At 36.1% G+C, this 12,954-nt stretch overlaps 1 protein-coding gene across 6 annotated transcripts in view; it reads right to left on the bottom strand.

Annotated features, from left to right (window-relative positions):
* Positions 1–1,019: 1,019 nt before the first annotated feature.
* LOC136040669 (phosphatidylinositol-glycan biosynthesis class F protein-like) overlaps positions 1,020–12,954 on the bottom strand; it is a 98,986-nt gene continuing 87,051 nt past the window's right edge. For all 6 annotated transcript variants that reach the window (XR_010620852.1, XR_010620854.1, XR_010620856.1 and 3 more), the window contains one exon: positions 1,020–1,197. Coding sequence is in view for 3 of the 6 variants with exons in the window: in XM_065724964.1 (XP_065581036.1) it covers positions 1,110–1,197 (88 nt within the window). In the remaining 3 variants the exon portion in view is untranslated. The remainder of the gene's footprint in view (positions 1,198–12,954) is intronic.

The raw sequence follows: 12,954 nt of genomic DNA, 5'->3' as shown, positions 1-12,954 counted from the left end.
TCGAGGAAGGAACAGATCTGAAAATTCTAGTTGAAAAATATTTACCTTGCTATTCGTTATATTTGCCTGTTGCGAGAGAGTACTTTCATAGTCTAAAATCACAATATAAAAGCGATAACAAGCAAGTGAAAACGTCTGCAAGGAATGATGAGGGCATACCCTGAGAATACTGCAGATAAGGCTTAAGGGTAGCTTGTCTGGGCAACAGTAAAACCACGTAAATACTTGCGGAAAAGCTGTTGGTGCTCAAACCAGCCTTTATCCTTTCATAGAGGACAATAGGGTGTTTACTACCCAAGGAGATATTCAAAAGCATGGTAGGCAATATTTCTCAGATGTTCTGAAACAGTTGATACCTTAAGCGCCACTGTGCGAGCCCTATGCTTAAAGCCCAGGGTAGATGTCTGCAGACCAGATAGACAATGGTCTTCCACTGTGTTCTGGGCCCCTGGACCTAATTATCAAATAAATTTACTTTTCTCATTATTTCTTATTTCCTTTTTAAACTTATCGTCGAACCCCAATTTTTAGCTAAAGGTCGTATTGTCCTTTTTTATTTCCCTGAAAACTCCTTTTTCGTTTTTTTGCTGAGAATATTTTTCCTCACTCAAGACTTCCTAATTAGTTAATATCTGAAAACTTACATCAGCGGATAAATCAATTGGATAGCTAGACAACGGATCTATACTGTTTGATACTGTGGGATCAAAAAGGGGATTTGATTGGCGGGATGGTTTTTTGCACGGCAACTAATGTTACCAAATGGTAACAATATATATAGAGTAGACAATTCTTGCAATATGAGAAGCAGTTTCTCGCTATATGTTTTTAGTTGTTTTATAGCGACAATAAGACACATAGTAAATATCTTACAGTTTACCATGCTAATATTTGTCAACAAGTCTAGATTTTAAGGTTTTGGAAGGATTTGATTAGAAATTCTCTGTGGACTTCAGATGAATGAAATATTTTATAAGATTGTGAATGTTAATATGGAATATATGACAACAATAAAATAATGTATGTTTCCATCAGTATTGTCACATAGGGTTACTTGTAAAAAACAACCAACAAACAAAACATAATTCCTTTTAAAATTTCACCTTCCTTCAATTTAAATCTTCTTTGTTACTACTTGAAGCCGGGAACGTCACGTAAAATAGCCGGTTTAGATTTAATTTGATCAACGAACACGACCTAGAAAAAAATGTTTCAAATTCTAGGGCAAAAACTCATTGCCTTACTATGGTACTAATTTATTTTTAATTTGTAAATCTCCACTATTTCAAATGTTAATGCAATGGTTTCTAACCATTAGTTTACCATGGATCCCATAAAATATCTAACACCTCCCTAACATTTTACAAAATAATAAAAACACAAAAATGTTTAGTACGAAATACAAACTTCTAAATAAAGATAACGACTAACAATTTCATATTATTGTCAAACAGTTCGTGGTAACGAACTGTAGTAAGGAGCGACCCGGCTCAATAGTAGCCAAAACTCTAAAAAATGGAATTTTGATACCAATAGATACATCAAAATTGGATTATCATGCTGATTTTAAATATATAAGTTTTATTAAGTTTAGTCCAACCCATCAAAAAATACGAGCTGACAAAACTTTTTTTTTTTCGAAAAAGGGGAAACACCCTTAAAAGTAATAGAATCTAAATGACAATCACACCATCAGATTCAGCGTATCAGAGAGCCCTACTGTAGAAGTTTCAATCTCCTATCTGCAAAAATGTAGAATATTGTATATATTTTGCCAGAAAAAAGATCACGGATGCGTGTTAATTTTTTAAGAGGTGATCGTACCGACCCAGTGGTCCTAGAATGTCGTGAGAAGGCTCATTCGAACGGAAATTAAAATTTCGAGTGTTCTTTTTAAGTGACCAGACAAATTGGAAAGCAGCTTGGCTCCCTTCCACGTTTATTTTTTCCCAAAGTCACCGGACCAAATTTTGAAATAGCCGTTTTGTTCAACATAGTCGAAGAATCTAATAACTATGTCTTTGTGGACGACTTAATCCCCCACAGTCGCCGGGGGAAGGGCTGCAATTTATGTACTTCGTCCATTGTTTGCACACAGTATTGGTTATTGGGAAGCATACTGACCTTTTCAGGGGGATTTTTTTCTGGTTGGGGGGGGGGGATGGATGAAGGGCTTGCGGGGTAGGATCTTTCCATGGAGGAAGAGAATTTATATGAAATTTCCAAGCATTGTTTAAAAAATAATCACAAATTAAATAAAAAAAGTTTTTTCAACTGAAAGCAAGGAGCTACATTAAACATTAAAATGAACAGAAATTATTACATATATGAGGGTTTTTTGCCCCCTCGTCAATACCTCGCTCTTCACGTTAAAGTATTTTTTTTGTAATTTCATAAGAACTATTTATTCTAATTAAACGGCTTTTGTGATTCAGTGGTCATTCTTAAATAATTGGAACAAAATTCGGACTTTAGCGAAAAGAGCAATATATTAGCGAGGGGACGAAACCCCTCACATTCGTAATAATTTATGTTCTAATAATTTCTAATAGTTTAATGTTCTAATAGTTTTATTATTTCTAATAACTTTAAGTTTTAATGTAGCTCCTTGCTTTCCTTTGAAAAAACTTGTTCCGTTGAAAAAAATGGATTCTGTGTCAACGCTTATTTTGTAAGATTCAGAATATCGGTATAAAGCCCTGTCTTCATTATGGCTTTTTCAGGCAACGTCAGTCGAGCAAAACAGTTGAAAAAAGGGTTTTCTAAAAAAAAAAGCCACTTCAAATAAGCCTGATTTGCCTTTTTGAGCCTTAAAAAGTACTAATGAAGACTGAGGCTGCCTGAAACAGCCTTACTGAAGACATGGCCTAATTCAAAAAATGACTTGACAAAGCATCCAAGCGTTCAACAAACACATTATTGCTCGCTTCTGTGTCATCTTGAGCGCATAGATTTAAAAGAGTAAACGAGTCAAGCTCCCTTTTTCTAAATTTGTCTTCCACAACTTCAATTTTTTATCAATACTTTCACTTTATCTTTTTGAACCAATAGATGCATTTTTGAACCTTGCATCGATTTTTTTAAAACACTTGCTTTTCTGAAAAATTTCAGCTAAATTCAGGACCATCCCTTGAAACACTAAATTTTCCCTAGTCCTTGGGCATTTCTTAATCAAACTATCCACTGATTTTTTTTTTCTTTTCCACTCTCCTGCCGAATAAAATCCCTTGCATGTTTTTTTTTTTTAATTTTCTGAAAAAAAAACACTAATTTTTTCCGAATCCTAGAGCATTTCTTAATCAAACTATCTACTTATTATTATTTTTTTTTTTTTTAACATTTCCACTCTCCTGCCCAAAAGAAAATCCTTTGCGTTTGCCAAAGCCTCACCGTTGATCACATATTTAGACCTACAAATGAGTAAAGGATAAATATAGTAGGCAGATTAAGACAGTGCTAGACATCACACGTGATATTGGTCAGTTAAATACTGGTAAATCAAGCTTCTAGAACTTAAGCAAAAAGTTTATTAGTGAAATTGTTATCCCTAAATATATATTAGTCCTCACTGTGATTTTTTTCGAGAAAAATTACAACTTCTTCCTTGAGTTAAAGTACCCGCTGAGTCACTTCTGCTTGATAAGAATTATTCGAATTTTAATTTCAAGATGTTGTGAATTGAAAAATAATCCCGCTTTTATTCTCTATATCATTTATTACCAACGTCCTCATCAATCCAGGTTTTTCTTTTTTGTAATGCATATAAGACACAGAAAAAAGATTATGGATACGCCCAAATTTACCAACAGGCCCAGTAGACCCGTGCCTAGGGGCGCAAAATGCCAGGGGGCTCAACAAATTATCACTGCGTAATTTTTTTCTTAACAAAAACTGGACTAATGTAATAGGTCGTCAACGTGCCAGGTACAATCCACCACAGCGCTGCCTATTCACAGAAAAGTGATTTTAAAGTAATACAGGAATTCCATGACCACTTGTGAACTTTGAGATGTCTCCCAAGAATGGCAGCTAATAGTTCGGTATCACTTCTTTCTTTCGTTACTTTTGGCCCATCAGTTGCTATCCTATGTTTGGGCCTAGAAGCTTTAAAGCCTTAAATCCAGCACTGATTATGGGTTTTCCTTAGTCGGAATAGCAAAGACGAATCACAGGGAATTAGGCAGAAAAGTCAATCAAATATGACATCATACCCCAGAGAAGCAACTTTTCAAAAGAAACTTGTGTTATACTATCTTCAAGAGATGAGGGTGTAGCATCATTGTGCATAATTATGATGATTTATTTTTGTCAAAAATTGCCTATTGTTTTAATATTTCATTTACTATGGGCTAGAGTTCGCTCCTTATTATAATTTCTTTTTTAAAGCCTTTGAATTGTTGTAATCCCTTGTTAAAATATATGCCAGTATTTTTGCAATTTTGCTCTTTAAGCAATTTAATGTCTTTTCATTCGAAGGTCTTTTCAAAGAAATTTCATAATTCAATCAAATCCGATTCCATTTCTTTCTGATTGCTGATTTTCCACCATCTTCGGTAGACCTTCTTCTACTTAAAGGGTATCCATCATTTCCGATAATTTTGTTAGGTACTAAAATTCGGGGATATTGCTTGGTGCACCTTCCTCTGTCCATGCATGGTGAATTTTCATTCAGTTCACCGCAAGATCCATGTATCATATTTTTTACCACAATGTCTTGTAATCCCCTATCGACATCTACATCAAGTATTTCAGTGGAAATCTAAAAAAAGGGGAGAACGGCTACTGATCAATTTTTTTTTTTCAGTTTTACGATGTTTTTCAATTTTTATTTTAGGTGGAGATAAAATTTCTTCTTCTTTTCCTTTTCTTCTTTTCCGCACAGAGAATTTTTTTAAACCAAACAAAATTTGAAGTTCCTCCTTAAACTTTAAGTAATTTTTCAAAACTTCAGGAATATTAAAACCTTCAAAATAATAAAACACTTGTACATGACTTGCATCTTTTCTTATCAAATTTCGGCAAATTGATTTCAGCGTGTTAGTCTTTTTAAAGGCAAGGCTACATAGTTTCCAAAACCAATGCACACATAGTTTCCAAAAAGGGTGTTCTATTGAAACAATTGGAGGCATTTATATTGGCACCATTTGAAATAAGTAGCTTACAAAGATCTACTGATCCTATCCTAGCAGCATAGTGTAACGGTGTTTCATTTGCATAATCTAAGGTATTTACGTTGGCACCATTTGAAATAAGCTGGTTACAAACAGCTAATTTTCCTTGTTTAGCGGCATAGTGTAACGGTGTTCGTTTTAAATTATCTAAGGTATTTACGTTGGCACCATTTGAAATAAGCTGCTTACAAACAGCTAAGTTTCCTTGTTTAGCGGCATAGTGTAACGGTGTTCGTTTTAAATTATCTAAGGTATTTACGTTGGCACCATTTGAAATAAGCTGCTTACAAACAAGTAATTTTCCTCGGTAAGCAGCATAGTGTAACGGTGTCCAATCGATTTCATCGAAAGCGTTTATATTGGCACCATTTGAAATCAGTAGCTTACAAACATCTACTGATCCTATCCTAGCAGCATAGTGTAACGGTGTTTTATTTATATTATCTAAGGTATTTACGTTGGCACCATTTGAAATAAGCTGGTTACAGACAACTAATTTTCCTTGTTAGCGGCATAGTGTAACGGTGTTTCATTTGCATTATCTATGGTATTTACGTTGGCACCATTTGAAATAAGCTGGTTACAAACAGCTAATTTTCCTTGTTTAGCGGCATAGTGTAACGGTGTTCGTTTTAAATTATCTAAGGTATTTACGTTGGCACCATTTGAAATAAGCTGCTTACAAACAGCTAATTCTCCTTGGTGAGCAGCATAGTGTAACGGTGTTCGTTTTAAATTATCTAAGGTATTTACGTTGGCACCATTTGAAATAAGCTGCTTACAAACAGCTAATTTTCCTCGGGAAGCAGCATAGTGTAACGGTGTCCAATCGATTTCATCGAAAGCGTTTATATTGGCACCTTTTGAAATCAGTAGCTTACAAACATCTACTGATCCTATCCTAGCAGCATAGTGTAACGGTGTTTTATTTATATTATCTAAGGTATTTACGTTGGCACCATTTGAAATAAGCTGGTTACAGACAGCTAATATTCCTTGTTTAGCGGCATAGTGTAATGGTGTTTCATTTGCATTATCTAAGGTATTTACGTTGGCACCATTTGAAATAAGCTGGTTACAAACAGCTAATTTTCCTTGTTTAGCGGCATAGTGTAACGGTGTTCCTTTTAAATTATCTAAGGTATTTACGTTGGCACCATTTGAAATAAGCTGCTTACAAACAGCTAATTCTCCTTGTTTAGCGGCATAGTGTAACGGTGTTCGTTTTAAATTATCTAAGGTATTTACGTTGGCACCATTTGAAATAAGCTGCTTACAAACAGCTAATTCTCCTTGTTTAGCGGCATAGTGTAACGGTGTTCGTTTTAAATTATCTAAGGTATTTGCGTGTGCACCATTTGAAATAAGCTGGTTACAAACAGCTAATTCTCCTCGGTAAGCAGCATAGTGTAGCGGTGTGCCATTCCCGTAGTCTAAGGTATTTACGTTGGCACCATTTGAAATAAGCTGCTCACAAACAGATAATTTTCCTCGGTAAGCAGCATAGTGTAACGGTGTCCAATCGATTTCATCGAAAGCGTTTATATTGGCACCATTTGAAATCAGTAGCTTACAAAGATCTACTGATCCTATCCTAGCAGCATAGTGTAACGGTGTTTTATTTATATTATCTAAGGTATTTACGTTGGCACCATTTGAAATAAGCTGCTTACAAACAGCTAATTCTCCTCGGTAAGTAGCATAGTGTAGCGGTGTGCCATTCCAAACAGCCAATTTTCCTTGTTCAGCAGCATAGTGTAACGGTGTTCGATTCTTGAAAGTTTCTATCGGATTTATTAGCATCTTATTTTAATATCTCAGTTACAACCAACTAGAATTTGTTCTTTACTATATCAAGTTCATAATACCTAAAAGGAAATTCTTTTAAAATTTTCAGCTATTTCTCTTATCGAATTAGAAAATTCAAATTTCTCCTCAGACACCATAAATATTTTTGCAATTTACATGATAACCTTAGAGATTATGAGCTGAGAACTAAATTAAAATAAAATTTAGAGTGAGGTTTTCTTTTTGCTATGGAAATGTAAAACGTCATTATAAAAATTTCCTTTACACAATCTACTGAAACTTTTTAAAGATCAAATAAAAATAAGTTTTTTTAAATAAAAGTAAGGAGCGACATTAAAACTCAAAACAAACAGAAATTACTCCTTATATGACAGGGGCTGTTCCCTTCTTAACGCCTCACTCTTTACGCTAAAGTTTGACTCTTTCTCTTAACTCTAACTCTAACTCTCTTAACTTTCTCATCCGTGATTTGTCTTCTGGCAAAAAATGCAAATTCCACATTTTTGTAGATAGGAGCTCGAAACTTCTACAGTAGGGTTCTCTGATACGCTGAATCTGAAGGTGTGATTTTCGTTAAGATTCTATGACTTTTAGGGGGTGTTTCCCCCTAATTTCTAAAATAACGCAAATTTTCTTAGGCTCGTAACTTTTGATGGGTAAGACTAAACTTGATGAAACTTATATATTTCAAACCAGCATTAAAATGCGATTCTTTTGATGTAGCTATTGGTATCAAAATTCCATTTTTTAGAGTTTTGGTTACTATTGAGCCAGGTCGCTCCTTACTACAGTTCGTTACCACGAACTGTTTGATAGATAGATAGATAGATAGATAGAATACAAATTAACTGCGTAAAACTTGCGAATATACAACATTCTTCGCTGTCCAATTGTCGCTGCATATAAATTGATTGTCAGGTTTACCGACCCTCGAACATGCAACGTACAATTGTCCATGGGAAAAACAATCAGTATTAAGATCAATACCACATTTTTCTAATGATTGACCTTGAGCTTTGTTGATGGTGATTGCAAATGCTAATCGAGTTGGGAAATGCAATCTTTTGAATTGCAAAGGCAGATCCGTTGGAATCATGGGAATGCGAGGAATAAGAACAGCCTCACCCTCAAAAGGCCCTGTCAAGATTGTGGCCTCTATTACGTTTTCCATTGTTTTTTTTACGGCAAGTCGCGTGCCATTGCAAAGCTTTGGTGGGTTGATATTTCTTAACAGTATTATTGGTACGCCTATTTTTAGTTGTAGCACGTGTGGTGGAAACCCTGAAAGATCCAGGGAATTTAATAATACAGATGGATAATTAACCGCCTCATTTGATTCCAAAACTGTGTCGACTGACTTGTAAAGGACTGCCTGGTCTCGAATCTTGGTAAAAACAATATTGTTGATTTCGTGGATGTCTATATTTTTGGGTGCAAGAATCGCTCTTTCACTTAGCCATTTATTATTTTTATAATTGTTTAGAATATTCGGAAATAGTTTTTTAATCAATTCATTTTTGGACGTCACTAAATTACAGAATTCTGCAGGTAGTTGCATACGTCCTGAAATTAAATCTACTGGGAGCTTTCCGTTTCCAACTGCCAGCAATTGATCTGAAAATGTTTGACCAGAGTCATCATTTTGCAATCGGACAAGCATATTTGTAGCTAATTTTAATGTTTTTACGTGTGCCCATAAATTAGAATTTTTCAGGCAAGCATTCATTTCGTCTGCAGCGGTTAATCTAAGTATTATAGGTAATGTTTGCCTGAAATCTCCCGCAAGCAATATTAATGTGCTGCCAAAGGGTTTCGAATTCCCTCGCAAATCTTTCAAACATTGATCTAGAGACTCGAGCGATTTTTTGTGTGCCATTGTTCACTCGTCCCAAATAATAAGTTTGCATTGCTGCAACACTTTACCCATCCCAGATGATTTAGAAATATTGCACGTGGGAGTTTCTGTAGAATGCAAATTCAGAGGCAATGTCAAAGCGGAATGAGCAGTTCTTCCACCAGGCAGCAACGTTGTGGCTATTCCGGACGACGCAATTGCCAACGCTATATCATTTTTTGATCGAATTGATGCCAGAATCAGTTTTATCACAAACATTTTACCAGTACCTCCTGGCGCATCCAAAAAGAAAATTTCTCCAACGTTGTTATCGACACAATGCATTATCTTCGGACATTTTTGACTTATATTTTTCCCATAGCTCTGTAGGAGCTGATGGAGAGCAAGTTGTTAAATGATGCCAAACAATGCACGAATTTGACTTGGGGTTGACGTTTCGCACGCGTCATTGATGCAGTTATCCCAGTGTTGGTCATTCTCCAATAAATTCAGAGCTTGGCATGCACTACGGTAAGTGTCATGTATAGTACCGTTTACAGTTCTCAAATACTCAAAGGACGTCGGACCGGGTACATTCACCAAAAGCAGGCGTAGAAAGAAGCATTCATGTTTATTGGGGTGAACGGTGTAGAGTCTTCCTATCGTGATATCTTTGAAACCCTATTTTTGACGTTCAAATACTTATTTTTAGTATTCCACGTGTAATACGAAGGCACTTCAGTATGCAACATTTTTTTTTGCAAAAGAATCATTTTTGCATAGCGAAAAGAAAGCAGTTAACTTTATATCTGGTGGATTCAGGGCTCTTTGTTGCACGTTGGTTTCCGAGAAATAAACACGTTGACCGTTCTGTAAATGTACCGCTAAGTGAACAACAGCTGGACTACGTTCATGTATCGGAAATGAAAGAATTCGCCAAACAGCTTCATTAATGCTTATGTATCTTCCAGCCTGATATTGTACGATTTCGTCGATATCTTTGATTTCGGACTGCCAGCCAAAAACTGCCATGTCACTGCCTTTGTTGACGTATTTACATATGTATTTGATTGCCTTTACGGAGTTACAGAATTCAACGTTTATGTGTGCGTTAAATTTTTTTGATAATAATGGGGAATATGGAACAACCCACAGGTTATCTACTTCGATGGTGGTACCGTTACGCTTCTTTATTATTGCTGTTTTACCGCCATCTTCAGTAGATCTTCTTCTATATTGTGGGTAACCATCATTGCCAGTAATTCTGTTGGATACTAAAAGTCGAGGATATTGCTTTGTGTACCTTTCTTTGGCCATGCATGGTGAATTTTCGTTTAATGCACCGCAAGGTCCATGTATCATATTTTTTTACAACAATATCATATAACCCCTTATCGACATTTTCATCAGGTATTTCAGCGGAAATCACATAATCAATTTCGTTAGAAGTAATTTTATTATGTAGCCAGATTAGTATATGTGCGTGTGGCAAACCTTGTTTTTGCCGTTCCACTGAGTACATCCAGCATCGCACTGACCCAAACACTTCAAGTTTTACTATGTAGTTTATCAGTGATTTCAACTTTTGCCGGAAGACACGGGCCGTAATGTCATGTCTATGAACCGCCGATTGTCCTTGAAGTAAAAGCTTCTGTATCTCGTCCCAAGATTGATTACATGTAAATGTAATAAATAAATCTGGACGACCATAGAGACGAACATACGCAATAGCATCTTGAGCATATTCATGCATATGACGGGAACTGCCAGCATATGACGAAGGTAAAATCGTTAATCTTCCAACGTTTGTGGTATTACCGTCATTTACAATTGCATCTCGCAAATGAATGTATTGTTCAGAGCGGAGCTTGGTCTGATTCAGGCGGATATATAGCAAACGTTCTGATTCAATTTTTGCATACATATCAACGACATATTGGTGAAACAATTGACGGCATTTTAAAATATAATTGTCTTCATCCTGCCGAATCATTAATCTATAGGAATATTAATGCATTGCACTGCATTTCTTATTCATTTCTTTGTTAGTGGCTGGATTCATCAATTTAATATTAAAGTGATAGCCGTCGGCTCCATCCCAAAAAATGATAGGATATTGTAGGGCATTGTAGCACCGATGAGTTTCAGCAATTCTTACCAACTGAGCGTTTCGCTTATGAAGAATAAAATCTCGAGGTAAAAACTGATCACCGACCATAACGATTGCCACTTCGTCGATAGTTGGAGCATTGTATCTACGTACACGTTGGCCAGGAGGCGTTTTGTCAGCGGATATAACAATTTTATGCGTATCAGTAAGCATCAAATCGATGGCTGGTTTGAACAGACACACTAAATTATTATTTTCGTGGAAAAGATGTTGCAATTGGGAAACGATTGTCCTTTCAACGTTGGGAGAAATTTCGCAACGTGCATTCAAATCAGAATTTCTATCACTGATGAAGTACAATTGTCAAAATTTTTTATTCTCGCCTGAGAATGGTAGGAGGGACCCTGCTCTATGATAAATTTGCCCTTTTACTTTGAAAGTAGGCATAAATTGATCTGGATTTTCGATTTGGGCACCAAACGACGTCATTTGGAAACATGAGTTATATTTTCTGATCTGTGATAAAAAAAAACGCTTAGATTCTGACGTAGTTCCAGTAAGCAAAGTCTTCAATGGCTCTGGTGGTGCAGCCAATAGAGGAAGTTTAACTTTTCCTGAGGCGCAACACATTCCCATTGTTCCACCATTGAATTTCAAGGTCTTGTAATAGGGACACATTTTAGACATAGTCCCGATTTGAACACATCTACTATAATCATCGACTGGGCTGTACCTGAATGCCAGGCGATAATTTTCAGGTTGCTCTTGTGATTCCTCGGCACGCTTTCTTTTCTTACTTTTTCTATCAGCCACAAGCCTGTTTTCTTGCTGTTCTTGTGATTCCTCGGCACACCTTCTTTTTTCACTTTCTCTTTTAGCAGCAAGTCTGGTTTCGCGTTGCTCTGGTAGTTCCTCGACACGCCTTCGTTGACGTAAATTGCACATTCCTAATCTGGCATTATCTCTTGAAGCCGCAATCCTGTTTTCACGTTGCTCTTGTGATTCCTCGACACCCCTTATTTTTTTACTTTCTCTTTCAGCAGCAAGTCTGGTTTCGCGTTGCTCTGGTAGTTCCTCGACACGCCTTCGTTGACGTAAATTGCACATTCCTAATCTGGCCCTTTCTCTTTGAACAGCAAGCCTGGTTTTGCTTTTTGGTAACATTCTATCTTTTTCAATGTTTTTCAATTTGTCAGTGTTCATTCTAACATTGACAGTTAGAAAAATTAGAATTTTGTTAGAATTCAGTTAGAATTTTGTCTTTTCCTATTTTATGAAGCAATTAATTTGAATTATTCAGATGTGGAGCAGTGAAGTCCAGCCTTTGTGTCTTCTTCTTATCTGAAAATCTGGTGAATAGTGGGCGGAAATTTTGGCCGGTCTCGTGTTACTCGGAGTAACTGGTTGAGGTAATTGGTCGCGAATTGTCGGTACATCTCTTGCGAAGTCTGCCTTTGAGGCGCGTGTCGCATACTCGTCCTTCGAAGATGATTCTTGGTAGCTGGTTGGTTAACATTTAACCATTTTAACAAAAAAATGGAGACAAAGATGAACATAGATAATTTTCCATGGAGAAAAAAAAATAGCGGTCATCAGAAACCCTTTTTGGATAGAAATAAAAAAAAACACATCTACATTTTTAATCCAAAAATATGAAAGAATACCATTTCAAAGTTGTTTTTTTTGTCTTTGGGCTTATCAAAGAAATGTGAGAAGCTTCTTGAGCGACATATAACTATGTATAAATACATAAAACTATGTATTTGAGGACTTCTTAATCCCCCACAGTCGCCGGGGGAAGGGCTGCAATTTATGAACTTTGCCCATTATTTGCAAATAGTATTGGTTATTGGGAAGCATACTGACGTTTTCAGGGGGATTTTTTCTGGTTGAGAGAGGGAGGATGGATGAAGGGCTTGCGGGGTAGGATCTTTCCATGCAGGAAGATAATTTATATGAAATTTCCCAGCATTTTTAAAAAATAATCACACATTAAATAAAAAATGTTTTTTCAACTGAAAGCAAGGAGC

Source organism: Artemia franciscana, chromosome 21 (assembly GCF_032884065.1).
Source record: "Artemia franciscana chromosome 21, ASM3288406v1, whole genome shotgun sequence".
In the NCBI taxonomy this organism is placed as follows: domain Eukaryota; kingdom Metazoa; phylum Arthropoda; class Branchiopoda; order Anostraca; family Artemiidae; genus Artemia; species Artemia franciscana.
This window is presented reverse-complemented; position numbering and strand designations above follow the sequence as displayed.